Source organism: Microtus oregoni, unplaced genomic scaffold (assembly GCF_018167655.1).
Source record: "Microtus oregoni isolate MIOR12 unplaced genomic scaffold, Mior012 000035F_ref0000213, whole genome shotgun sequence".
In the NCBI taxonomy this organism is placed as follows: domain Eukaryota; kingdom Metazoa; phylum Chordata; class Mammalia; order Rodentia; family Cricetidae; genus Microtus; species Microtus oregoni.
The window spans coordinates 25,469,161-25,497,111 of NW_024543094.1; the positions used below are offsets into that span (position 1 = coordinate 25,469,161).

General features: G+C 37.0%; 1 protein-coding gene across 1 annotated transcript in view; it reads left to right on the top strand.

Moving 5' to 3' along the window:
• Malrd1 (MAM and LDL receptor class A domain containing 1) overlaps positions 1-27,399 on the top strand; it is a 616,720-nt gene extending 589,321 nt beyond the window's left edge. Inside the window, exons 38-39 of the mRNA XM_041630809.1 lie at positions 24,625-24,700; positions 27,107-27,399. Coding sequence (XP_041486743.1) covers positions 24,625-24,700; positions 27,107-27,190 — 160 coding nt within the window. The 3' untranslated portion in view covers positions 27,191-27,399. The remainder of the gene's footprint in view (positions 1-24,624; positions 24,701-27,106) is intronic.
• Positions 27,400-27,951: the final 552 nt, after the last annotated feature.

Below are 27,951 nucleotides of genomic sequence, written 5' to 3' on the forward strand. Positions count from 1 at the left end.
CAGGTGCAGTCTTTCAAGAGCTCCAGTAGGTCCTAGATGGGGTGTAAATTGGGGTAGGGTAACCCAAGGCCCAGCTGTGAGCCTGGGTAGGAGCCAGGCTGGTCAGTCCAGGTTATTGAGGCTTCCTACCTCAAGCAAGGGGACAGAGTGAGCTCCCCTACACTCATGTTATCAAGGTCAGTTCTCCCTGGCCTGTGGTGGGAATGGGGCTACCTCTCCCATGAGGGTTGGAGCCAGCTCTCTTGATTTGTTATACAACTTATAGCATTCTCTAGTATACTTTAGTGCGAAATGGAATTGTATAGTTACAATATTTGTGCTGCTTAAATTAATCCTTTATATAACTGGTGTTATAACAGCTGCAAAGTGAAGTGAATCTTTTAAAGTTCCCTTCTGACTTTGAAATTGCCTGGTTTAAGTCAGGTATTAAGCTTAGCTCTTTTGGGGCCTAAGTATTCCCTGGTTGAAATGTAACTGCACTAATCCTTTCCTCTTTTAAGGTGCCTTTCATTTGACACGGTATTGTCCTACTTTTAACTTTGTTTTGTGAGTCCCTGAAGGACTTGTAGTCTGTTGAAAATATTAAAAAGTAATCTAATTTATAGATTAGGATTAATTAAGACACCTGGAAAAATTTCCCGTATGGCCTAACTTTTGCTCTGTAACTAGCTGACAGTTACAAACATTTAGGACTCAATTGTTTTAGTTTGGTTTGTAGACAAAATTCTGGGAGGAAAAGCAGGTAAAATAATGTTTAATTGTTTGAATCTGCTTAACACAAGACAATATTTAATAAAAATTGTTGAGGCAAAAAAAAGACAGTTAGGGCTTGAAGATTTGCCAAAAAAACAAAACTTTGAAGTGTAGTTGGACTTTCCTGTCCTATCCGGCAACTCCCAAATAACCACAGGGAGACTTCTAGCCAATAGCTTAGGCTTGTTTTTCACTAGCTCTTATAACTTAAATTAACCCATTTCTGTTCCATTATGTGCTGCCATGTGGCTCATGTCTTCTTACCTCATCTCCTTCATGTCATGCTTTTTCCTGATCTCCTGGCATCTCCACCTTTCTCCTTCCCAGTGTCCTCTGTGCCTAGAAATCCTGCCTGGCTTTTGACCCTTCAACATTTTATTGAACCAGTTGCAGTGATATATCTTTACACAGTTTGATCAAATATCTCCCAACATGGAAGTCTTGTAACCTGAACCTCCTGGGCTGAATAAGACCAAGAGAAAAGATAGGTGGTGAACATAAAGGACTAATTGATTAGATGATTAGATGAAGCATTCCTGAAATGCTGCGACAAAGAACAAATTTTCAGACACCTTTCATTTAATTCTGCATTCACTGTAAAAAAAAAAAAAGATGAAAAATGAACACTTTCATCAAGGCCAAATCCAAAAGCGATATCTTCTGCCATCATTCCCAGGGCACCATGAGATGTAGGAACCACTGTCCTCAGACATGTTTTTACTTGGCTCATTACTTCTTTCTTTGTCTCCTTTAACAGATCTCAACCATCATGATAGCTGAGTCCCTCCAACACACTTTATATTTATACCTCTAAGCTCAGCAATTGACAAGGGCATTCATCCCATCAAAACTTTATGATAACTAATTTTTCATCCTGTCACTCTTTGGGTATTGGAGCTCAGATTTTATATTACAGATGCTGTACTTACTCTAAAATTTATTCACTTAATAATTCCACCAGATGATTAAAAAAGCTTGGCTATCCTTGTTTTCCTGAAGAATTTTCTTTAAACTTGTCTGAGTTTCATTCTGTTCTATGGAAGCCAAAATGACATCTAAAGGACTGCCAAATGATATTTACCCGTGTGGCCTTTGGCATAACCGTTCCTGTGGTCACTGGTGAGCTTCAAATTCATTCCTTGATGAAAGCTGTAAATACTAGAATTCTAATGAAGAAAGTCTCAAAATATACAAGTCCAAATATTCAAAATCTATGAAAAAAACAAGCAACAAAAATCTTAGCATTTTAGGAATGCAGGAAATCAGTTGAATGTGTTGGTGAGAATAATGCAGTCTTCATACTAATGTGTTTAATTTGGATGGTCATATGTGTGACAGATTTTGCCCTGAAGATACACTGGCATCTGACAACTTAATTACTACTGTTATTTATAAAAATTAATATCATCCATGTTTTCTTTTTCTTAGATCAAACGATGTATTATGATAAAGTTTTTTTTAGAAATGTAAGGCATATTTATAAAACAAAATAGGATTTTTGTATAATTTCAATAAGACTTTCTATTTTAACTCCTATCTCACAATGGTTTGAACAATTCTCTAATCATTTAAGATATCATTTAGCCACATAAAATTAGTCTGATATCAGTATAGAATAATCCAAGTTTCACAGAGTATACACATGTCAGTATATTAATGTTAAGTATCTAAAACTGTTAATGGTATATTATTATTGGATATGACTAGTTAGACAAATAAGTATTTTTGATAAAATATGAAAACCATTTTACTGTGTAGCAGCCCCATATTCTAGTTAGTCATTCTAGAGATAACCAGTCATGATTATTATTATGCTAATAGCTCTGTTAGGTAAAGGTAGTCCCTGGATAAGATTCATTTCTCAGTACTTCCAACTATCTTCCATTTGTCAATGTAAATCTTCCATACAAGAAAGATGATGTCTTCGAGCCTGCCATATTTCTAGATTGCATTTGTTTCCTACTGACTAAGCAATTTGGGTAGACTAATGTGGTAGAAATGAATCAGAAAAGCTCCTATTAAGTAATGAAACTCAGGAAGGCAGAGAGGGCAAGTGAGTTATTTTGTACATATAAAGTAGGTGTAGTAAGTACATCCAGTACCCTTGAGTAGACATCATAATTTAACTGAGAATTCTTTATGCCACTAGAAAGTCGAGTAGGAAGGCTGATTTTTATTTTATTTTTTTTCTTCAGTAACTGCTTTGTTATACTTCTGATGGACTCATTTTTGTCTTGCAAATTTTCATTCACATAGTTTCTCTTGAGAAGCATCCTTGGAGAAACTCCTACAATGTCAGCAGTTTGTTTTCTGGGTTAGAGTTTCAATCACAGGAATGAATCAAAGGATAGGAAGACAACAGTCCTTTGAGATTAGCTTACTTTCATCTTTGTGGGGAGGAAGAATCACAAAGTCATAACTCTCAGAAGAGTCTTTCATGTACTAATAGCAACCACTTATTATGGACCTGATATATGTTTAATTATGCTAGAAGCTGAGAATATAAAAATTAAATTATAGGACTGGGGAGATCAGTGGGCAGAAGTATTTATTTGCTGCATAATCATGAGAAACTGAGTTCAAATCTTAAGTACTTGAAGAAAGATATTTTTGGCAAATTATTCTTGGAATCCTCATACTGGTGGGAAAAGACAGATACAAGGAGTTTGCTGGTTATCCAACCTAGCCAAAAACTGTGAACTTTAGCTTCAGTGAAAGGCTAGATAGATAGATAAATAGATAGATAGATAGATAGATAATAGATAGATAGAGAGAGAGATAGAGAGATCAGAGAGCTACAGAAGATTTTGATAACCTTTTATGTCTCCAGCATGCACACACACACAGGCACTATGCATAGCATGCAACATTACTCACAAATACTATACACATCCAAATTAAATAACTAAAAAATAATTTATATGCCATGAGGGATAAATTATTTATATGGGGGAAGTATATGCAAACCACACAATCCCAGTGCTACAATAAATATGTATTAACTCCATAGCATTACTTCCTAGGATACACTGCAAAGGCACAGGAAGGCAGAGTGCTTTGAAAGGAATGGCAATATGACGGGAAGGTCGACTAAGAATTTGGTGGAGTTGGAATCACAGAAGATGAGATGACAAAGGGAAAACAGAACTTGTCTAATAACAGCAGTCATACAGATGGTCAGTGCGAAGAATCCAGATAGGAAAAGAAGCGGCAGAAATTAGCTGGGATTCAATGTGTACAGATCAATGTGGAGCAATCTACATAGACTGCTAACTGTGTACTTTATTGTGTCTGTAACTCCTCTGTATGTTTCATGTAGAAACGGTTTCAAAATAACTGTAAACAAATGCTAACTTATACTATTTTCATTTTTTTGTAATAAGTGATGCAAACTGAAATTTGGCATAGATGTGGGGGCATTCTAACCAAATAAATTAAATAAATCAAAAATGGCATATATTTAAAGAATTTGAGGACTTTCAGTATTTATAGTGAAATGAAACTGATTCTCTCAACAGATTCCTTACATATAATTGTCAACTTGAAATTAATTGTCTGCAAACTTTTCAAAGAAGGAAATTGCTGGGTAATTACTGAGGGGAATCACAGAGGCTGATAATTAACTTCAACATTACAATCAGTTTTCAATCAAACAGATTGTATGACTAAAAAGTTCAATAAGGACATTAGAGTGAGTCTTTATATTCAGCAACGTACGTGGAAAAGGACTTCATTCTGATGACCGAAAGTCGCACAGTAAACCGTCTTCTTCAAGTGTGGGACTTCAAGGTGTCACAAGAAAAGAAGGGGGAAGGATTACCAGAATAGGTAGCTAGAAAAAGCTGAACAAAGAGCAGAAATCATCCAGGACAATGACCACTTCCTGATGCTTGAAAACCCATGCTGTAAAACAGAACTACTCAAACTGCATACAGAACTGTAACGGCATAAACAAATGCAGACAGATTGTAAAAATATATATAGCTTTAATGGTGAAATAGACTTACAGAACCACCATTCCCGCGGAGACCAGGAAAGCAGAAAAAGGACAGCTGGGAGCAGGCTTGCCAAATTTATAGGCGAACATTAGCCCGAGGCAAACACGCCCCCTGAGGGGCAGGACTTATCCCTACATCTCCCCTTTTTGTCTAAATAAGACAGAACTAAACCAAATACAACTATATACAATAACAACAAATAATAAATATAACAAACAATATTGAGAACAAAAGCTTTGCTAAACATTCTATCTTAAGGAGTCCAAATAATGTAGAGAGTAACTACAATTACATAATCTTCAACTCCGTCAAAGATCTGAGAAGGAAATAAACACTACTCAACAAACGACATATATCCAAAATGTGCAACAATTGACAGAGACAACTGACTACCTGGGCAATCACCCAAAGTCTCGTTTGCAACGTTGAGTCAACCAACTTTAGCTAAGGCCTAACATAACTGACATACCATTATTAAAGGCAAGGAACTTTTCAAAACTGTCTCACCCTGTCTTGGCAGGATATGACAGTCCTGTTTTATCCATTGATGCATGCTCTGTATCTCTGTCAGTGGTTGAGATATGGGCATTTCTTCGCCCAAAGGCCAGTTCTGCCAAATAGAAAGGCTCCATCTCGGGAATAGAGCGGTGTTGCCAGGAGCAATTGTGTCTCACTATCATGAAACTCTGAGTTAGATTAAAGGTCATTTTCTACAGCTCTTTGAAGAGGTAGAAGATTATCTATCTATACTGAGTATAATCTCTATATATCTAGAGAACCTGATTAGTCTAATTATAAATGACAAACTTAGATGACTATTTATCTATATAATTCTCAATATCTATCTAACTTAAAGACTAAGACAATAAACAACTGTGTAACAAACGAGGATAATGACCTCCAAATATAAACACTGTACAAATATACATTGCAATATGGTAAATATATATCAATACACAAGCATTATATAAGTATCTTAATCAGAGGTAGAAATGTACACTGCAATATGGTAAATATATACAATATATATATATATATATATGTATATCAATACAATATATGTCAATACATAAAAATGTTTTAAACAGACATAGAATCATGCATGCATACAATAGTCAATATAATTTAACTTTGTATCAATATACAAGAATCGATACCAATATATTTGTCTAAAAGCAGTAACTCACAAATATAAATCTATTATCCCGTCATTCCCTCTCTTTTTTTTTTTCAAAATGATCCCTGAGCTTATAAAATTCCTCCCCCAACCTCCCAACCCCTAAATGATGTCCCTAAACCCAGGGGTAAACTTTACTGGGAGAGGGGACGTCGTCCTCTAGAATTACTTCCAGCTGTCATGGGGGCAACGTTCTTTCTGGGGGATCCTGTGAAAGTAGAATGATGGTTAAATTTCAAGATCAATGTCTTTTAAAATTGCAAATAGTCTGTGAGTATTTTGTGGAGGTCTGGCCAGAATGTTGTACAAGATGTGCACCATTTCAGCTAACCAAGTTGGGATTGTCTTGTGCAGCTGGTATCCAAAACAGGTCTTGTAGTAGAGCTATCAGTATCATGACGTCATATCAACCAGGTAGAGTTGTTGTTGTGGGGCCCCATCTTCTTCCTGGAAACTTCAAATGTCACTTCAGGAAAAACTCATTGTTCATTGTGAAAAACATAAACATTAATCATATAGACATATATAGACATATATATATATATATATATATTCAATGAAAGGCATGATAGATATATTCAATGAAAAGTATGATAGATATGAAGAAAAGCAAAGATGTTTTCTAAACATATATTAATTTCTATCCCATATCATGGCTCTTGACATGAAACAGAAACACCAGAAACTCTGGGTTTTTCTCTTACTAACAGGCTTGGAATTGGAGAGGGACTGAGCCAGAGTCCAACTTCAAAACCAGCTCTATATATTTATAAAGAAATGTTTAATAAGACATATATATATAAATAAATTAATACTTACAAAATGTGTCCATCTGTCAGTAATTAAATATTCAGGGTCCCTCAATTTCTTTGAAGATGAGTATTTTCCTGTGGAGATAATAACCCTGCCTCCAGCCTATCTGTATTTCTTACCATCAGTATGTTCGCCATCCTTATGAAAGAATTGTTATTTATCTTTTCCAAGTGACTTCTCTTCTTCAAAACAAACCTTTTTTAATGTTGATGGTATGCGCAATTTTTCCTCACCTGTGGAGATAAGAGCAAAACCCCTTCCCCAACATAGCACAACTCCTGGCTTCCATTGTGAGGTCAGCATATCCTTGAAATAAACTGGTTGATTTAGTTCAGTAGACTTTTCCATTATCCAATGTCTTTCTGCAGCTGTTGTTCCCTTCTCATTAGCGTTGAGAAAATTCACGGTTAACAAAGCATTATGTAACCTATTTCTGGGGGTGTTTTCCACCCCTTTCTGTTTGTTCAACATATCCTATAGAGTTCGATTTGATCTTTCTATGACTGCTTGACCTGTAGGATTGTATGGTATACCTGTAACATGCTTGATATTGTAATAATCAAAAAAAAGTTTCATTTTCCTAGAAACATAAGCAGGACCATTATCCGTCTTTATTTGTGTAGGTATACCCATGATAGCCATGACTTCTAATAAATGAGTGATTACAGAATCAGCTTTTTCTGAACTTAAAGCAGTTGCCCACTTAAAGCCTGAATAAGTGTCAATGGTGTGATGAACATATTTTAATTTGCCAAATTCTGCAAAGTGGAACACATCCATCTGCCAGATTTCATTCCTTTGGGTGCCCTTTGGATTAGCCCCTGCAGGCAGTGGCGTTTGGTTATAGAAAGAGCAAGTAGGGCATTTCTTTACAATCTCCTTAGCTTGTTGCCATGTAATTGAAAATTCTTTCTTCAAACCTTTGCTATTAACATGATGTTTTTATGAAATTCAGAGGCTTGTAGCACACTGCCAATCAATAATTGATCAATTTCTGCATTACCTTGTGCTAGACGACCTGGCAGACCCATGTGGGATCGAATGTGTATTATGTACATAGGGCAAAGCCTGTTCCTGATCAAATCTTGAACCTGGAGAAACAATGAGGTTAGTTCTGTATCATCAGGTATAAATTCAGCAGTTTCAATATGTAAAATAACTCTTTCTGCGTATTGTGAATCAGTGACTATATTAATAGCTTCTTTAAAATCCCTTGGCACCATAAGAATGGCATATAATTCCACCTTCTGGACAGAATTATATGGACTTTGTTCCACCTTACCCAAGTCTTCTGATTTGTAACCTGCCTTCCCTGATTTATTGTCATCAGTATAGAATGAACGGGCTCCAGTTATTGGAGCATCACGGAAGATTAGAGGAAGAATCCAAGAAGTTCTCTTTATGAAGTTAAGCCTCTTGCTTTTTGGAGAGTTGTTATTAATGTCTCCCAAAAAATTAGCACAAGCTCTTTGCCATGGTTCATTATCTTCCCATACTTTCTTTAGTTCATCAGCAGTGAAAGGCACTATAATTTCTGCTGGGTCTATGCCTGCTAGTTAACAAAGTCTCAGCTTGCCTTTTATAATTAACTCAGAGACTTTTTCCACATAAGTTTTCAGTTTCTTACTTGGTTTATGTGGTAAAAAGACCCATTCCAAAATAATATCATCTCTCTGCATTAAAATTCCTGTAGGAGAAATTTTTGATGGTAGTATGACGAGAATACAATCGAGCTCTGGATTCACCCTGTCCACATGTGCCTGTTGTAATTTTTCCTCAATCATTGTCAGTTCCTTTTCTGCTTCAGCTGTTAATATTCTGGGACTGTTTAAATCTTTATCACCATCCAAGGTTTTGTTCAAATGAATTATTAGATCAGGTGTTATTCCAATAGCTGGTCGTAGACTGGAAATGTCTCCTAACAGTCTTTGAAAGTCATTAAGAGTCCGTAGGCAATCTCTCCGAATTTGTGCTTTTTGTGTCTTAATTTTTTGCAAACCTATTTTATAACCTAAATAATTAACAGAATCTCCCTTCTGAATCTGTTCAGGAGCGATTTGCAATCCCCATTTAGGTAAAAGTATCTTTATTTCTTCAAACAGTCTGTTCAAGGTATCCATGTTTGAATCGGATAACAAAATGTCGTCCATGTAATGGTATACTATAGATTTAGGAAATTTCTTGCGTATTATTTGCAATGGTTGGTTCACAAAATATTGGCACAGGGAGGGGCTATTTAACATACCCTGGGGGAGAATGGTCCAGTGGTACCTCCTCGAAGGTTGAGAATTGTTATAAGTAGGCACTGTGAAGGCAAATTTTTCTCTATCTTCTTTTTGCAAAGGTATAGTGAAAAAACAATCCTTTAAATCAATAACTATGAGAGGCCATCCTTTTGGTAATAAAGAGGGCAAAGGAATTCCAGATTGCAGAGGGCCCATAGGTTGAATAACCTTGTTGATGGCCCTGAGATCTGTCACCATTCTCCATTTACCTGATTTTTTCTTAACCACAAATACAGGAGAATTCCAAGGGCTGGTAGATTCTTCTATATGTCCAGCATCTAATTGTTCTTGTACCAGCTGTTCTAAAGCCTGTAACTTTGCCTCAGCTAAAGGCCATTGCTTTGTCCATATTGGTTTCTCAGTCAACCATTTTAGAGGCAAGGCTGTTGGTATCTCTGAAGAGACATCAATTGCTTGTTCTTGTACAGGCCGAATGGCCGGTTTTCTCCGTTTGTAATATCTTTTAATATTATTCTCAGAAATATAGGCTCTAGAAGTAGCAGGAATGTTAATTTCAGTATTCCATTGTTGTAATAGGTCACGACCCCATTAATTCATTGCAATATTGGCTACATATGGCTTTAATTTTCCTATTTGGCCCTCTGGCCCTATACATTCAACCCATCTCGTGCTCTGCCTTACTCGAGATAGGGTTCCAATTCCCAGGAGCTGAACATTTACATTCTGAAGAGGCCAATATGGATGCCAAGATTCTGGGGTAATGATACTTACATCAGCACGTGTGTCCAGCAGGCCAGTAATAAAAATGCCATTTACATACACTCTCAGTTTAGGTCTTTGATCATTTATAGAAGTTTGCCAAAACACACGTAACTTATCTTTCTGATCATTATTGCTTGTAACAGTAGGCATGGGGCTTCCTAATTGTCCTGATGAGGCACGTTCTCTGCAGAAACTGGAAATGACTGAACCACTCACGTTTCCCATCTGTATCAGGTTGCCTTGTCTATCTCTTGTAGACCTGCATTCATTCGTCCAATGTCTGCCTTTTCCACATCTTCTACATAAACCTGAAGGCTGAGTTCTCCTATTTCTGTTATTTCTAAAAGATGCATTATTATTATTATTTCTGAAAGATGCATTATTATTATTATTATTTCTGAAAATCCATTGTCTACAATTCCCTTTCATATGACCCATTTTGCCACAATTAAAATACAATAACACAAATAAAATACAAAAACACACTTGCCAAATTTATAGGCAAACATTAGCCGGAGGCAAACACGCCCCCTAAGCGGTGGGACTTATCCCTACACAGAACCAGTTAGGATTTGGTTTTAGTTTCTAAACTATCTTAGCTTAATGCCTTTATAAGACAAATGATCAACAGGAAAATGGAGTGGAAACACAAAATATTAGTGGAAATTGATATGAGATAATTGAGATATTTCTTCATTTCCTCAAATATTTTTTAATTATATATTCTTTATTCTTGAGAATTCCATACAGGTATATAATGAAATATTATCATATCCAACTCTAATATCTCCTCTTCCAACTCTCTCACTTCTCCTCATCTCTTCGAAAATGTCTTTATGACCTTTAAAAAAAGCACTATGTCTAATTACTGCCGTTTATGTGTACATAGGTCAGGGGATCATCAATTAAGCATAGCAAACCTACCAGGAGCCATAACCTCAGAAAAAAAAATGAGTTTTTCTCCTTCAGCAGCTATCAGCTGCCAACAGTGCCTTAGAAAGCACTGGGCCTGGAGAGAAATTGTCCCATTGTACTAGACTCGACCAACTGGATCTTATTTGGGTCTTCTGCAGGTGATCCCAGGTGTTGTGAGATGATTAGTGCAATGGCCATGTCATGTCTATAAGGCAGCATTTCACAGACGTCTCCCTCATTCTTACTCTTCCATCTTTCTGCCTCCTCCCCTGTGATATGCCCTGAGCCATGGCAGGGAGCATGGGTTTGACACAGATATACCATTTAGGGCTAAGCACTCAGTCTCTTTTTCATGGGACTTGGTATAATTATGCTCCTATGAATTAACTGTTGATCACTACAAAAAGTTTTTCTGCCTATGTGTGAAAGCAGCCTGGATGTGTGTGTGACAATTTGGCAATGATCCTGTAACGAATTAATGAAAGTGAGTAATATTACAGAATCTATGACTTCATTAGCTATGTGGGAGGGGATGTTTGTTGGTTTTGTTCTTTTCTTCTCTTTTCTTTCTTTAACCAGTTTTACAGCAGCAGGCATTGAATTCTGTTCTAAGAAGCAGTGCTCAAATCCAGTCAGAAGTGCTTAGTTGTCCCAGACCAGTCACACCACTATTGTACCAGTCAATACTTTGCCTACAAAGTCAGCATTATAAGATGCAGAGTCCAGTGCTGGAAGTCAGTTGGTGAAACATCCTACCTTGCCCAGGACTGTGGAAGATATTTACCAGGAAGGAGGTTTCCTATTTTGTCTGGGACTGATTTCTATATGCCCCATAGCTAAAGTTTGTTCTTTCTCCAGCAATAGGATCTTATAATGTAGGCATGATGAAGAACCAAGAGCAATGTCAATACTGTGATTTGTTTGAAAAATTCTGGGGCTTCCATTATACCAGGGAGATATCCAGTGTCTTTCATAGCAGTTTTTATTTAGTAACCCTTGTCTTCCAGAATTCCATTATCCACCCATGTAAGTAATTACATTTAAACTCTTGTGTAATGTTAATATTAATTAGCTTACTAACTAGTGGGCTTTCTTACACTTTTGGTAATATTTATAAACATTCCTCCTCTCTCTTGCTCGCTCTGTCTCTCTCTGTCTCTCTGTCTCTGTCTCTCTCTCTCTCTCTCTCTCTCTCTCTCTCTGTGTGTGTGTGTGTGTGTGTGTGTGTGTGTGTGTATGTGTGTAACATGTCAAGGTCATAACTTTACCAGTAATCCACATCATCAGGCTCAAATACTGTTGGTTTTATGTTATGTCATCATGAAACAAAAATTAATGAAACAGAACCTGTGTGTAAACTGCTGAGTTTACAGCAGATAGTTGATAGTTGATTTTCTTTTCTAAATAACTTGAGAAGGCCATGAGCTCTGACCATGGGAAGTTAATTTTGAGGTGGGAGAGGCATGTATATAATGTCTGATTTGCCTTAAAGACTCTTACATAAGTTGTTGCCTTTTCATTACCTGAAAAATTAAAAAAATCTCGGTGATAAATTACTAATGGCAGTCACAGACAAGGCAATGTTTCTATCAAAGACACTCATTATCCATGATAGTTCAAAAGGGAAATTAAGGTGAATTTTCTTGTAGAGCAGTAAAGTTGGAAAACTATATTATGTCAACAAGAGGAAATGCTGTAAGTCCTGATAGTAGGATCTACAATAAATGCAAAATAAAGTACAGTGAATCCATCAGTCAGACTCTGAAGTTGGCAGTGTTTCTGGTCAATGAGAAGGGCACTAAAACAAACTGAGGAGTCTCGTATTTCTAACATAGTTGTAAATTAGACAGTGAGGCAAGGTTAGCAGGTAGCTTGAGAAGACATGGTAAAGGGGTGATCATGGTAGAGGGTTAGAGGGACATATGTCAATCCCGAACAGTGAGATGTTTCTGCTGCTGAAATGCTTACAAGGAGCTGGTAGAACTGTGGAGCTCATACACAAGAAGCTCTGAGGGATCCTTTATGGACTCTACAAACATCACCCAGCTCAGAGATCCCAGTTCATAACCACCCTGGGACTCAAACTTAAGAACCAACTTCAAAGGCGGGAAAGAACTTTAAAATCCATCTACTCTTCCCCTTACGACGTGTCTGCTGAACCTTATACACACCTGTCACCTAGAAAGAAGAATTTGAATATATGAACTTTTTCTGCTTTTTCTATTTTGACTATTCTTAATTTTTTTGTTATTAAGAGAGATTTTTACAATTTCAAATGTTATTGAGTACTCCTAAGGGTTTTTAGTAATGTGGTTTATATCTACCAGAATTTTCTATTTAGAAAATAAACTAAGAAACATTCGAGGCTATATTTTATTTATTTTAACAATGCCTTGTAGTACAAAAGTAGCATTAAAATGTACAGTATAAAATACAGTGTGTGTATGAAGACAGCAGCATTTTCTGAGAACTGAATTTTAAACACTGTGTAGCTTCAAATGATCACATTCATAGAAGGAAAAGATAAGTAAAATAATCTCTAAAGATATAGCTAATAAAAATCTACTGAAAAGGTGGGCATGTAGTCCTGTACTTGGAATTACAGCACTCAGGGGGGTGAGAAGGAAAGAGGCTTGTGAGTTGAGGACAAGTTTGGCTACATGGAAAATTCATATTTTTTTTGTAAGTCATTGTTCCAAACATTATTCTGTGAAAAGCTGTTAGTTTAGCATGCAACTCAGTCTTATAATTCCTCCCCAAAGGTAGCACATGCCTGTATTTTATGCTTGTGCATTTCCCCTCCAAGTGCCTATTATGCTTGTTTTCAACAACATAGCAAGGTATCACTTAAGGGTTGAGAGTTAATATAATTAATAATTGTTAGTGCTTTATAGAAATCAAGGTGACATCTTAAAAATTATTACATGCTTGTGGCTGTAAGAAAGCAATGGCTGTTTCTATACCACGGCCCTGAGCAGTGCTTAGAGGTCATCAGGGTCCCTCTTGGTGAAACTGAAGCCAATAAAAAGATTATTGTAATAAAAACCCTTGTATTATGTCATTACTGTGGAAGTACCTCTGAAATGAGTGATCTCTGGAAGGGGTCTTCAGACACAGTGGTTCATTAGATCATATTTAAGAAATATTGGTTTATTTGTCTAACGACTCTTTAAAATATTGACAGGACTATACAATGCTGTCATCACTTAATCATGCTTGTGTTATTAAATGTGGGGGTTACAGTTAATATTTTGATAACTTGTGATGACCTCTTTTTCCATAAACCTTCATCTTCCCCTCTGTCATCTAAATATTTTCCTCTAGCCATTTTACCAGGTTAGGAATTACTTTTACGATATGCTTTCAAATTCACCTCCACAGGAAGTCTCCTGCTCTGCATCTGGTTTAAGTTAGATGCCTGTGAATTTGCTAGCGCTGCACTTGAGAAGTAGAGTGATGCCCGAGCTCTCCTGGCAGATCCGCTTTACTCCAGGTTGGGTTACAGGAACTCGGGTTAGCTGTATACCTATAATTGCATCCATATTCCTGGGCATGCTCCATCGTGGCTAGCTTGTTTTTAAACAGTCACAGGCTTTGTGGTCAACATAATTTTTTTCCTGCATGAAAATACGAGAGAGAAATATGGCAGCTCATTTGAGTGAGTTCAGCAAAATTTGGTGTCCCAGTGTTCTTTGGTTCCATGACCCTAGATGACAAATCTTTTCCTCTCCATTTTATGGCATTTCTAGTAGCGCTTGCAAATCTATTTCACTCTGAACTTTTTCTACCAAATATTTTGTCCTAAAGAACTTGGAAATGAAAACTTCTAGCTCATCTATATTACTCCCCATTTATCTCTGTGTTTTCACATTGGTCCTCTTCCTTTCCTTTTGCTCTAAGTAATTTGACTTTACTATCCCCTTTTTCATCTTTCCCCTTCCCTTTCTCCCCCTTCTCATTTTACTTTTTTCTTTCTCTCACACAAATTATTTCATTTAAAAAAATAAAACCATTATATTTCCAAAAAATTGATAATGGGTTATTTCATTTCTAACTTTTACTCATTTCCTTTATCCAATCTCAGATTACTTCATCTTTTATAGGTCAGTGGGAAAGGGTATCTTTTCTGGATTCTATTCCTCCCTTTAATATCTTAGGGCATCAGACAATTTTATTCTATCATTAGATTCTCATAAAAGATTTAGTATTACATTTTCATGCTGATTTTGTTTTGTATTTGAGTGTGACTGTGTTTGTATGTGTGTGTGTGTAACAGTACACATATGCCATGGCCTGTATGTAGAGGTCAGAGGACAGCCTTGCACAAGGTTTCACTTTCTGACATATTTGAGACAGGGTCTCTTGTTGGCCACTGCTTATGCCAGTCTTCTGGTATCCTGTCTCTGCCTCACTTCTCACAGGAAGAGTACTACGGTTACAGTGAAGCACCACATCCAGCTTTACATGCATTCTGAGGATTTGAATTTAGGTCTTCATACTTTGTAGAAAGCACAAGCACTGAGACATTGCCCCAGCTCTTAAAGTTTACTTATAAAAGAACTGTAAATATGAACAGATGAAAACATCTCCTGAATAAACTTTTCTCTCTGCCTACCAAGTTTCCAGACCCTAAAGAACCTCTGCTCATCCACTGTCAGCTGCTTTCTCTGCATAGCTTTTTACTAAAACATATCTTGACATAGCCTCAGCATTGTTTTATGAAAGACGTTAAAGCACTGTGCAGACCTCCTGCTGCCTTCTTAAAATAATGTTCTGAACTTGTTACTTGTTCATGCTAGATGACAGTAGCAAACTTCACATAATAAATGTCACTTGCACTTCTAAGTACCTGGTTTGTTTCCCTTTGGAAATGTGACTGCGGAATTGACTTTCCTGCGTACATTTGACTTCTAGCATCTCCATGTCATGCTTGTATAGTGCGCTGAATAAATATGTGATATCATTTCCATGTGCTATTGTTGTAAGGAGCCCGCTAGTTAGCTCCCAGCTGCTCAACCCTGAAATAATCACACAGAAACCATATTATTTAAATCACTGCTTGGCCCATTAACTCTAGCTAGCTCTTTTTTTTTATTGAAAAAAAAATTTCCACCTCCTCCCAGCCTCCCATTTTCCTCCCCCTCCTCCCACCATTCTCCCCCTCCTCCCATCCATCTCCCCCTCCCCCCACTCCTCTCCCTCTCCCTCTCCAGTCTGAAGAGCAGTCAGGGTTCCCTGCCCTGTGGAAAATCCAAAGTCCTCCCCGCTCCATCCTGGTCTAGGAAGGTGAACATCCAAACTGGCTAGGCTCCCACAAAGCCAGAACATGAAGTAGGATCAAAACCCAGTGCCATTGTCCTTGGCTTCTCAGCAGCCCTCATTGTCCGCCATATTCAGAGAGTCCGGTTTTATCCCCTGCTTTTTCAGTCACAGTCCAGCTGGCCTTGGTGAGCTCCCAATAGATCAGGCCCACTGTCTCTGTGGGTGGGTGCACCCCTTGTGGTCCTGACTTCTTTGCTCATGTTCTCCCTCCTTCTGCTCCTCATTGGGACATTGGGAGCTCAGTCCGGTGCTCCAGTGTGGGTCTCTGTCTCTATCTCCATCCATCGCCAGATGAAGGTTCTATGGTGATATGCAAGATATTCATCAGTATGGCTATAGGATAGGGTCATTTCAGGTTCCCTATCCTCAGCTGCCCCAGGAACTAACTGGGGACATCGCCCTGGGCACCTGGGAGCCACTCTAGGTTCAAGTCTCTTGCCAACCCTAAGATGGCTCCCTTAATTAAGATATGTGCTTCCCTGCTCCCCTATCCAACCTTCCTTTATCCCAATCATCCCGTTTCCCCAAGTTCCCCCTATCCTCCCCTTCTCACTTTTCTCTTGCTAGCTCTTGCATCTAGAATTAATTAACCCATCTCCATTATCTTATAATTTACCACAAGGATCATGATTTATTAGCAAGGTTTCAGCTTATCTTTCTCTAGAGGTGGCCCTATGGCTTCTCCCTGACTCTGCCTTCCTTCTCTCAGCATTCAGTTTAGTTTTCCCCACCTACCTGTATTCCCTGAGCAGGCTCAAGACAGTTCCTCTATTAACCAGTGGTATTCACAGCATACAGAGGAGAATCCCACATCACGCTATTTCATTCCCTGCAGTTCTCTTCACTTTCTCCCACTCTCTACATGTTTATGCTTTGCTCTTTCACTGTGCATTTTTTGCATGCCTTAAGTATGCCTTCCAAAATGACAACAAATTGTTTATAAATTTTGAATGTGTCATAAGTATCATTAAAATCAGTCTATTCAGACAAGGTAAAATTTAGTCTGCAAAAAAAGAGGTCAGTTGTAAAATAAAACTTTCCTTCAGTTTAGGTAACATGAAGATAGCCTAGACAGATTATTTGACACTGAAAAGTTTCACTGGAAAGAAGAGCAGCAGTCTGTTCCTGTTGAATGAACAAGCAAGATAAGAAAAGAAATCCCCCCTCCACTTCCCCTGGTTATAAACAGAAGGGTAAAATACCATCTTTTCCTGGCCTTTTAGGATGATGTGGAAGAGGGGAGATTATGTCTGAAAAGATCTCTCCTTGACAGGGAAAATATAGTCAATGAACATTAAAATAGATATGAAGAGGCTGGGGCACATAGCTCAGTGGGCCAAGTGCTTATTGTGCAAACATGAGGACCTGTGTTCAGATCCCCAGAACCCATGTTAAAGCCAAGGCCTTGTGCTCACTAGGGAAACACTCTGCCACTGAACTGCATCCCCAGCTCTTGGTGAAGTGTTGTTGAGCATAGGAAAGAAGGGACAATAGAGGCAGTGAATGGACTTGGTTCCATCATTATTCTTCAGAAAACTATATAAAGTTACTGTTTCTTTAAAAGTTTGCTTTATCTGTGCTGTATTATTAGAAGTGTACTAGGTACTGGAAGATGTAAGAAAAATAGATGTGATCTTTAACCATCAAGGAGCAAAAAAAAGGAACAGTTTCACTTTCAATTGTTCTGTCTTTACAAAGGGAGAGAAAAGTGGAAACTACACACACACACACACACACACACAGAGAGAGAGAGAGAGAGAGAGAGAGAGAGAGAGAGAGAGAGAGAGAGAGAGAGCTGAAACAGAATGATTTAAAAGATTCTTGATAGCATTAAACAGTTTTTTTAAAAAAAACAATATTGTTTTAAAACAATCTTCTTTTACTTTACATACCAGTCCCCTCTCCTCCCCCTCCTCCACTCCTCCACCTTCCTTGTACCCCAGTCCCTATCCTTTCCTCAGAAGGAGTGAGACCTCCCATTGGAAATCAGCAGTCTATCAGATCCCTTGAGGCAGGACCAAGGCCCTCCCCTATATCTAGGCTGAGCAAAGCAGTTTGTGGGGCCACCGACAGTAAGCAATGTTTTAAATGACAGCGCTGGAGTTGTGGAGATGGCTCAGCAATTGAGTGTTTACTGCTCTTTCAGAATATCAGGCTTAGGGGGCTGGATAGATGGCTCAGTGGTTACGAGCATTGCCTGCTCTTCCAAATGTTCTTAGTTCAACTCCCAGCACCCACATGGTGGCTCACAACCATCTGTAAGGAGGTCTGGTGCCCTTGTATACATAATGATAAATAATAATAATAATGAAAATCAGGCTTTGGTTACCATCACTTGTGTTAGGCAGCTCATAATTGACTATCACTCCAACTCCGTGAAATACAACACACTCTTTTGGCCCCTTATTCACCTTAACAAACAAGCACATATCCACACAGATCTTCCCAAGCACTTGTGCGTGCGCGCATACACACACACACACACACACACACACACACACACAGAGAGAGAGAGAGAGAGAGAGAGAGAGAGAGAGAGAAAATAATTTTCTAAATAACAATAGTAGTTACCACTACTACAAAGATTTATATTTCCATTGAGTATAAGCCCTGGATGTAGAAAAAAGATAATTTATAAGAAACTATATGTGTCAAAAGAAGAAACAAATAAAGAGTAGTATTAAATCACTGTCAAGTATCAGCGTGTAGTAGACATGGTAACAACTGCATCTAAGAGAGTTTAGCATCTCTACAGATCTCTACATAGAAATCCTAGAGGAATGAACCATGCACTCATAAACACTGTAAGAGAATTTACCTTTTTAGAGAAGTTAACATACGCTGTTTGGTTTATAAGCACTGGATGCATTTTCTTGAATGAAAAGCAATAGCAAATGAAATGAAAACACCAAAGTCAGCACCATCATCACATCTAAAAGGGTGTGTGACTGTAGTGCAGTCCATTCCACCTGGGAACTTCCAGCATTCATGTGTGGGAACTTGAAATATTGCCTGGATTCTCAGAAACAATATACAGAAGTTAGCTTATTAGTGGAAGTCAGTTCTACCACACAATGTACACAGGCAATATCTTTTAATAGAAAAATCTATTAAAATTCTATGCTATTTGCTTCAAGTTATTTTCATGTCTGCATTGTAAGTGTATCAGTTTCTGAAAGCATGCTTATTCTTATTCACTGCAGGTAAAAATATAAGCTTGTGCAGTCACTATGTAAATCAACATGGAAATTCTCCGGAAAACTAACAAAGAGCCATCATATGACACAACTACATAAATCTTGGTTATGTTTCAAATGCCTATAACCCCCATCTGTGTTTTGAGCTGTACTAGTCACTATATCCAGGAACTAGACCCAGCCTAATGCCCATATATAGATGAATGGATAAAGAAAATGTGGTTAACATGTACAATAGAATCTTATTCATCCATAAAAAATGAAACCATGACGTTTGCAGGAAATAAAACCAAAAATCATTTTGTCAAATGAAAGAATCCAGAGTAATGTTTTCTATTATATGAAGAGCCAAGTGTGTGTATGTGTGTGTTTGTCTGTCTGTCTATCTGTCTGTCTGTCTGTCTGGTGTTTATATATGTGTTTGTAGATCACAAAATGAAACAGGGAATCTTAAGACAGGGGAGGGGTGAATGAAAATGGGACAAAGAGGGTAATGGAATGTATGTAATAGGAAATGAGGGGAGGTGACCAAGTAGTTGGGGAAAGACTTAACGGGGGAGTGCTGTAGGAAATCCTACAGCCAGTAGCCTTTAAGTTACCTGTCCACTTGGGCGTGACCTCTTATACTATTTATGCCACCCTCTTTTTTCTGGCTGTGGGATTTGGTTGTTGTTTTCCATTCCAGCAGAGGATTCTGATTTGTGAGTCTACCCCTAAATAAATAATCATCTATTACTCTCAATTCTGAGCTAGTGTGGGATTTCTTTTAAGTATCCTACTTCAGGGAAGGCAGTGGAAAGGGCGAGATGAGATCAAAGTATAAAAACATGTTTGCCAAGATGCCTGGATGGAACTTATCTCTTTATATGATAATCTGAAAAGAAATTAAAAATTGAAATGAATAAAAAGGAAGTATGGGTCTGTATGCTTTGAGGAGGACAGGGAACTCTGATAATATGATCTACTTGGAGATGAACAGGAGAGACCATTTGAAATGCTGTTGTATTTTGTTTTATTGAGCTAGATTCTCCCTAATCACTTTTTAAGCCTGATTTCAGAAGACACACTCTTAATTCTGTATGGGTGCATATGTGTATTGTGTGTACATATGTCTTTGTGTGCATGTCAGTGCCAAAGAAGAACCATCCACTTTTTTCTTTCCTTTGGAGCCAGGTTCTCTCACTGCACGGAACTTACCAAGTTGCCTAGGATGGCTGTTCTGTTCGCTCAAACATCCACGTGTCTCTTCCTTTCCTACTTGGGGGTATAAGCATCTACCATAAAACCTTATCATATGCATTGTAGGAACTGAACTCAGATCCTCATACTTATGCGACAAGATGTTTTCCAACTAAGCTGTTTTCCTAGCCCCTAAGGGGCTATATATATACAATGACATCTTTGCTTATAGGGAATAGTAGTAGGGTTAGGTGCTTGATGGGTTTGATTTAAAAGCCAGTCCATCTCACTAGCATGCAAAATGACAGGCAAATGAAATGAAAAAAACCAAGGCTAATAAAGATATTAAACCATGTCTGATAAAAATGGCAATTATGTAAATAAATTTTATAAGTGATACTCTTGCTAATCATAAAAGTAATTAAACAAATTATGAAAGTTTAACAGTGTATAAAATATTAATCGATAAACTTACAGTGCATGAAGGGATTTAACTTGGCCTTTTCCTGTCAATCCTGCCCAGTCTCCTGCCAAGATACAGTCTTCAATATTTAGAGTGACAGTGTGTCTCTGTCTCCTTTCTGTTCCTTTCAGCCTGGTGAAAGATTTATTTACCTGGTACTCTAATGTTTTATAATAGCAAGATAATTTCCCCAACATTCTAATAATTAGTTGAGTATTACAGCTTAATGATTATAGAGTTTCAATTGTAAGTGATGAACACATTTTGGAGATAGACAATATTGACAGTTGCATAACATTAGGATAAGAGTGATTTGTATAATTCATATTGGTTACATTGGCAAATTTGTGTTACGTATATTTACAATAATATTATATTAGTAACTAAAATTTAATAAAATTAATATTATCATAAAACATTGGAGTGTGTGTGTGTGTGTGTGTGTGTGTGTGTGTGTGAATTGTGAATTGAGGACTAGGAAAATGACTTAGTGGGTAAATCCTTACCTCTCAAGTGAAAGATTTATGTTCAGATCCCCAGAACCCATGTAAAGCCAGGCCTATATAGTACTCCATGTCTGTTATCCCAGTACTCATAAAATAAAACTGGAAGTGGAAACAGGAAAACCAGTAAAACTGTGTGCTACCTAGCCCAGTGCACACAACAGTGAATAACAGTCACTCTCTTAGACATACATGTTCACATACACTTACACAAATGAACAGGTACAGGCTTAACGTGTCATACACAGACACAAATGTATGAATTACATGGCATATAAAGTATATCCTAATAAAGCTGTTAAAAACAATACACACATTCATCACAAAGTCATGTTAATTGCCATAACATATATTTTGATTTTATTATTTTTCATTTGGTTATTTGTCCCTTTAAAAAATTGTAGATTAGTAAGTATGTAACTTAGTGTTTAAATTATTGTTGGGGCTAGGAATATTAAAGAGTTTAATGCAGCGCGTGTAATAACAAATTAACTTGATGGGGTAATCTATAGGGCATGTGTGATATTTAATATATAGATATTCCTATAATATTAGAAATGTAATTAAGACTGAATTGCACAATTCAAATTGGTTTCATTGGCAAGTTTATGCTACATACGTCTACCATAATATTATATTAGTAAAGATATCAATATTTAACCAAAGAACCAAGCATTGCCAATAAGAGCCATAGTTTTGGTTGGAACACAGATAGCTTGAAGCTGCTCGAAGCAGAGTTTGAAGCATGAGAATTTCCAATTACTCTCCCTCCACCAGCACACACTGGCCCCCTTTATTACAACTCCATACCCTCATTACACATATTCTCATCTTTCTAGGTAGTCATCAAACCCCTGAATTCCAGACCCCATATATTTCACTTTAGCAGGAAAAATAAATGTTTAAATATTTAAGACTGAAGAATCTTTTCAGAAGAAGAATTGCTTCCTTACACATATTTAGATGACTGAAAATTTTATCAACTTCCCTGACTTCTGCCTCTCAGTCTTTGAATTGCCTGGGGATCCATCAGACCAAACCCGAAAGCAATTGCCTTATATCAACATCATTTGTGTCATCCTGTCTGCTTCATCAGTTTCTAGTCACCTGCCCATCATTTCTGCACTCTCTGTCCTCCCTAGCACTAGAGTTAAGCTTCTTCCTATTCCCTGGTTTCATTCCCAATTTGAACTTAGACTGGGGTTTTGTTTTCAGTGTTTGTGTCTCTGGCTGCCTCAATTTCCTCGTTCCCAGCTTCTCTCTGTTTTGGTACTTGTTAAGTCATGTTCAATCTGTCCTAGACCAGCTCTGCTTTGCCGTTTTGACACATTTCAAAAACCACCTTTATGCTCTTGCCAGTCACCAGTTAGAGACTGCTCCTGTCCAGGTGCATGCCCTGAATTTACTGCTCTGACTATGTAACATGAACCACTTTGGGAAGAAACAAGCACAAAGATTCCAAATGAATTTATCCAGGTCAAATGGTGAAATTCCTATGCATTCCATAAGTGGGTTAAGGAATTAACAGATAAATTGTTGAAATATTTAAGGTTAGATATGTAACTGTTTTTCAAATTATGACTTAAAAAAGCTATACTAGGTATATGTGTCATTTACCAAAATGTATCCTTAATGATAGTAAACTGTTTCATCTGTGGCATATTTAATCTAAAGGTTTACAAAGCAGTAATGGTAGTGTGCTTAGATGATATTGACAGTCTGGGAAGATATGTTTCTATCCAAACATTATCACCCAGGTTAGGGTCTGCAATGCTGCTGCTGCTTAGAAAAATCCTGTGTGATTTGGGTAGATAGCAATAGGAGGATTAGCCTCTGGAAATTTTAAACAGACTATCGTTAAGAGGTTCCTCTTCTCCTTTAGGGTGTATACTGATGAACTTGTTAATTGATATTGTACCCCAATTAAACAAAAAATATAGCATTTATAGTTTTCCTCTTGGTTGCTGTTAAAACAATGGTAATCATCCCAGAAATGTCTCTCTCTCTCTCTCTCTCTCTCTCTCTCTCTCTCTCTCTCTGTACATGTATTTGGAATTTCCCTCTATTTGTAACTGAGTAGTTATTGGTTGTATTGTTTGTGTTTCTTAGTGAGTGTCACTTTTTATCAGTTCTTCCAGAGTTGCTTGTCTTCCAACAAGAAGAGAAAGTATAAAAAGAAAGCAATCATTTAGGAGTTCAATTGTGCTGTATTGTACAGATCTAGTCTATGCCTTGAGAAGAAATACTCACACGAAAAACTCTTCAAGAGGCAGAACAGACGACTCTGTGGGAAAATAGAGAACTAGAGTTCAGATCCCCCGATTCAATGTAAACACTGGGTGAGCATGACAACCTTCTTGGAATTCCAGCCTTGAAGGTGGGGAGACAGGAAGTCACAGGAACAAGCTACTTAACTCAACTAGGCAAAATCGTGAGCTCAAGGTCCAATAGACAGGCCCTGCTTTGGTGAAGAAAGTGAGACTCATCAAAAGTGTCATCCTATGTCAATTTTAGGCTTCCATACAATGTTCAGACAAGTGTATGGGCACCACACCACACATGTGTGCTCACACGCAAGTGAATACACACATACATACATGCAAAACTAAATTAATAAAAATAAAGCAAAACTCCCAAACACTCCAGTGTAAGATTGTTGATTAAACTACTCGATATTTTGACTCATGGATTTCAGATTTCTAGAGACTGTCATGAGGCATGATCTCAGGATGTGGTTTGGCACTTCCAGTGTAATGGAGTCCAAGACAGGCTTTCCATATTACAGTGTTATATTCCATTGCTCTTTCTGATGCTGCATTGTTAGAATGACTTGAGCAATATTTAAGAAATCAGCATTGAAACCAACTGACGATCCTTTTTTTGCCAGAGTCTGTTTAGATCTAGGTACTCAAGAGTTCAAATTATATTTGTTTTCATGAATGTGGTTGCCTTGGTGTCCTTCAGAGAAAAAAAAAATATATAATTTATGGTAATGTATTGGTGAAAAAAAGAGAGTGCTGGTGAGACAGTGTGTCCCTCAAAAATTTCTAACAATGACCTGAACATGAACCAAGAGCACTTAATACTTATTTATTACCAGGTAAGGTGGTCCATGCCTATATTTCACTCACCTAAAGATTAAGGCAGATGGAAGAAGAGTTTGAACCTGAACTGGGCAACACAGCAAGACTGCTGGAAAAAAAAAAAAAGAATAAGGAAATAAATTAATCGGTACTCTTTCACTAATATTTGGGTTTTTGTGACCCTGATTTGTTGTTGTTTTGTTTTGTTTTAAGGAAATCTGAGGGGGGTGGCAACTGTGCCTTTGTCAATCCAGTTTATGGGAATTGCATGAACCCAGAGAAAACAGAGGTAAGTGACAAGGTAAATCACATTGATTCAGAAGCAAACACACACACACACATACACACACACACACACACACCCTACCCATCACTAATTAGTTGTGTTTGGAACCATTTCTACATCATGGCTAAGAGAAACACTCTGGTGAACTATTTTAATTAGGGGCAAAAAAGACATTTAAGGCTCTAGAAGTGAGTGATATTTTCCATTTAGGACAGTTTAATTCTGCTTGTAAAATCAGTTCACTATTAAATGGCTTTGTGGTCACTGTACCGACTCCAAGAGAGCTGGTAAATCTGAAAAATATCTGTTTAACCCATAGAGGAGCATTACTCAGCTATTCCCGGCACCTACTCGCTGAGTGTTTTATTGGCTTATGTGTAGCCTCACTAATAAGTAGACAGAAGAAAACTTGGATATTTTTCCTTAGTACATTTTTAAAGATTTATTTTTATATGTGTTTTATGTCTACATGTTGGTGTGGGGAATACATTCACCTGAGTGCAGGTGTAAGCAGGAGGAAGTACACCCAGAGAAAGGCTACAGGTTGTTTGGAGGGCCAGATGTGATGCAGCAGCCTGGGCTGATTCTAGGAGCAGTATATGCTCTGAAGACCTCAGCCATCTCCCCAATTCTCCTGCTTAATTTTTATAAAATAATCTGTCAGCGGTTTCTAATTTTTTGTTAATGACAACAAAAACAAACACCTTAGAGTCAAATCAGATGATGTCTAACATTTCAGGACCTTGAATGATGTTATTGAATATTTGTTGACTTTTTACATGTTCTTGTTTTCTTCAATAAATATGTCATGTACACTTATAGGTTTTGTTTCGGTGGAAATAAAAAAAAAGCAACAGGAAGAAATTACACTGACCATGCAGGGATTTATGTGGATGACTCAGTGAGAAAATTAAACATATTTCTACACAATAAATAAATAAATAAATACTTACAGACATGCAATATTTAATCAATTGAATAAGAAAGATATACAAATGCATGTATATTTTTGCTGAAGATAAGAAAATTTGATCTTTTTTATCTTCAACTTAGATAAGTTTTTTGGTGTCTGATAAATGCTAATTCTAAGAGAAATTAAAATGAAATTTTTAGATGTGAGAATTTGTATGTTAGTATCTCAACAAATCGGCAGTCAGTAAATAGTGGCTATGAAGGTGCCCTACTTTCCTCGCTATCCTGAAAAGACAGTGTTTATAGTGTATGGGTGCATGCTTCCCAGAATACACAGCGAGACGTCTAGCTCCAAGGCCCACTTTTCAGCATGCTTTCAAGCAGGTTTCACTGCAGTTTGACATCAATCATGCAAAGCAAGACCTCAGAATTTCATTTTATTTCCTTTCCACATTTCCACATTTTTTTAAAATTTAATTTTCAGTTCATTGTGTAGGACTAAAGAAAAAACCCTACCACATCTCTTTCTATTGTTTTAGAGAAATGAATTAAGTCTATTCCAAGCTCTTTGACATAAAAGAAAAATTTATTTATTTAAAATATTACTGTAAAACTCATACAGAAATGTCATATGGTGCTATTGATTTGGGGGATATAGTAAAAGAAACAAAACCCTCTCGATCACCCATTGGTCCCCATCAGATAGGCTCAGCCGTTGGCCACCTCTCTTGCATTTCTGTTCCTCAACCCACGCCTTCCTCTCTAAGCTAATCACAGCTATTAGTTGATTTAACTGTGAAACTTCACTTGTATCTTTGAGGTGGTAAGAATACATTTAAAATATACCCATGGTATCATGTCTACAGATGTAGCAGTATTTTCATGATACTATCTAAATGTATTATTCAGTGTTCAACCTACTCCAATTGTCTTACATGTAATAAGGCTTTTGTAGCTAGGTAAAGATTTTGTTGGTGCTGTATTTTTAAATCAGAATCTCTATAAAGAACATGAATACAAATTGATAACTATGTCTTTTAAGGCTGCTTTAATCTTTATGTTCTTTATTCTCCTAATTTTTTTCTTGTAAAATATTTTTGGAAGAAACAAGCTTTTCCCAGATAACTTCTCATATTTTAGACTTTCTAATATATTCAACAACTTTAATTCTAACTCAAAGCTCTTGTGATTTTATTTTATTTATCCTAACTATAGTCAATGTACGAGCTTAGTGAAATAGTACATGAGAAAGTGCCAAAATACTGCCTTCTGAATTTCTCTATGCTTTCATAGGTGAGGGGAGGCAGCGAGACCTATGTCCACAGGTCCTGCAAATATACCTAGTGTGATCCCATGTCAGAGATCTGGTAGTGTGATCTGAATCAAGGCTCAGGGTACTCTGGTTATCATTAGAAATAGCCCTTGTTCCTCATGATTCTTTTAGAAGTTTCCTTACTCTGGAAAATACTAACCTTCTAAATATATGTTTCCTCCTAGAGTTCCATCTATTCTTTCTCAAATCCATTTTATGGTGCAAAATCAGAAAGCCTGGAAACAATATCTCATCATCTCAAATCATAACATCAAAACTGTTTCATCCAATATGTGTTTATAGAACATTTCGTTCACTAAACTGACCTTATAGGAAATAAAAAAGAAAATATTCAAATGTTAGTGTGATTGCAACATACTGAAGCAGAGTTCCTTGTAGATTATTTGAATGTTTCTATGGAATCACAGACAATTCCTTATCTTCATTGCATATCTGACGACTTCAATAAAGCATTCTGCCTAATCGACTTTTGTTCTTATTTTATATTATTTATTTTAAGAAACTAAAATATAGTTCATTCTAGAGAAAAATTTGAGTGGCCATGGCTTAGGAACATAGATTTAGGCTACCCTATATTCTGTGTTATTGGAAGCAGTTTCATGGTTTTTCAAAACAAATATTCATAAATCAAGGTAAGTTTAAAATATATTTGTGAGTTTATCAGGGAGGTGGTTATAATAAGATAGGGCAAGCTCTTCTATAGGGCACAGAGGTTAGCTCTAAAACTCAAGATCAGATTACTTCACATTGGGAATATAAAGAAGTATTAAGTGTTATTTCTTTTCACTAATGCTTAGAAACAAAGCTCAACCCCTTTGCAATCTCATAAGAATGAGCAAATGATGATAAACCTAATTAATAATTACTTTTACATTTTAAAAGGCATAAGATAATTAATTGCAAACCCATGTTTATTAGATAATCATGACATATATCCATAGAGATGACATTCCACATATATATAAATTAAGAGATGTTGGATTGTATAAATATAATGTCTTTACTTTGA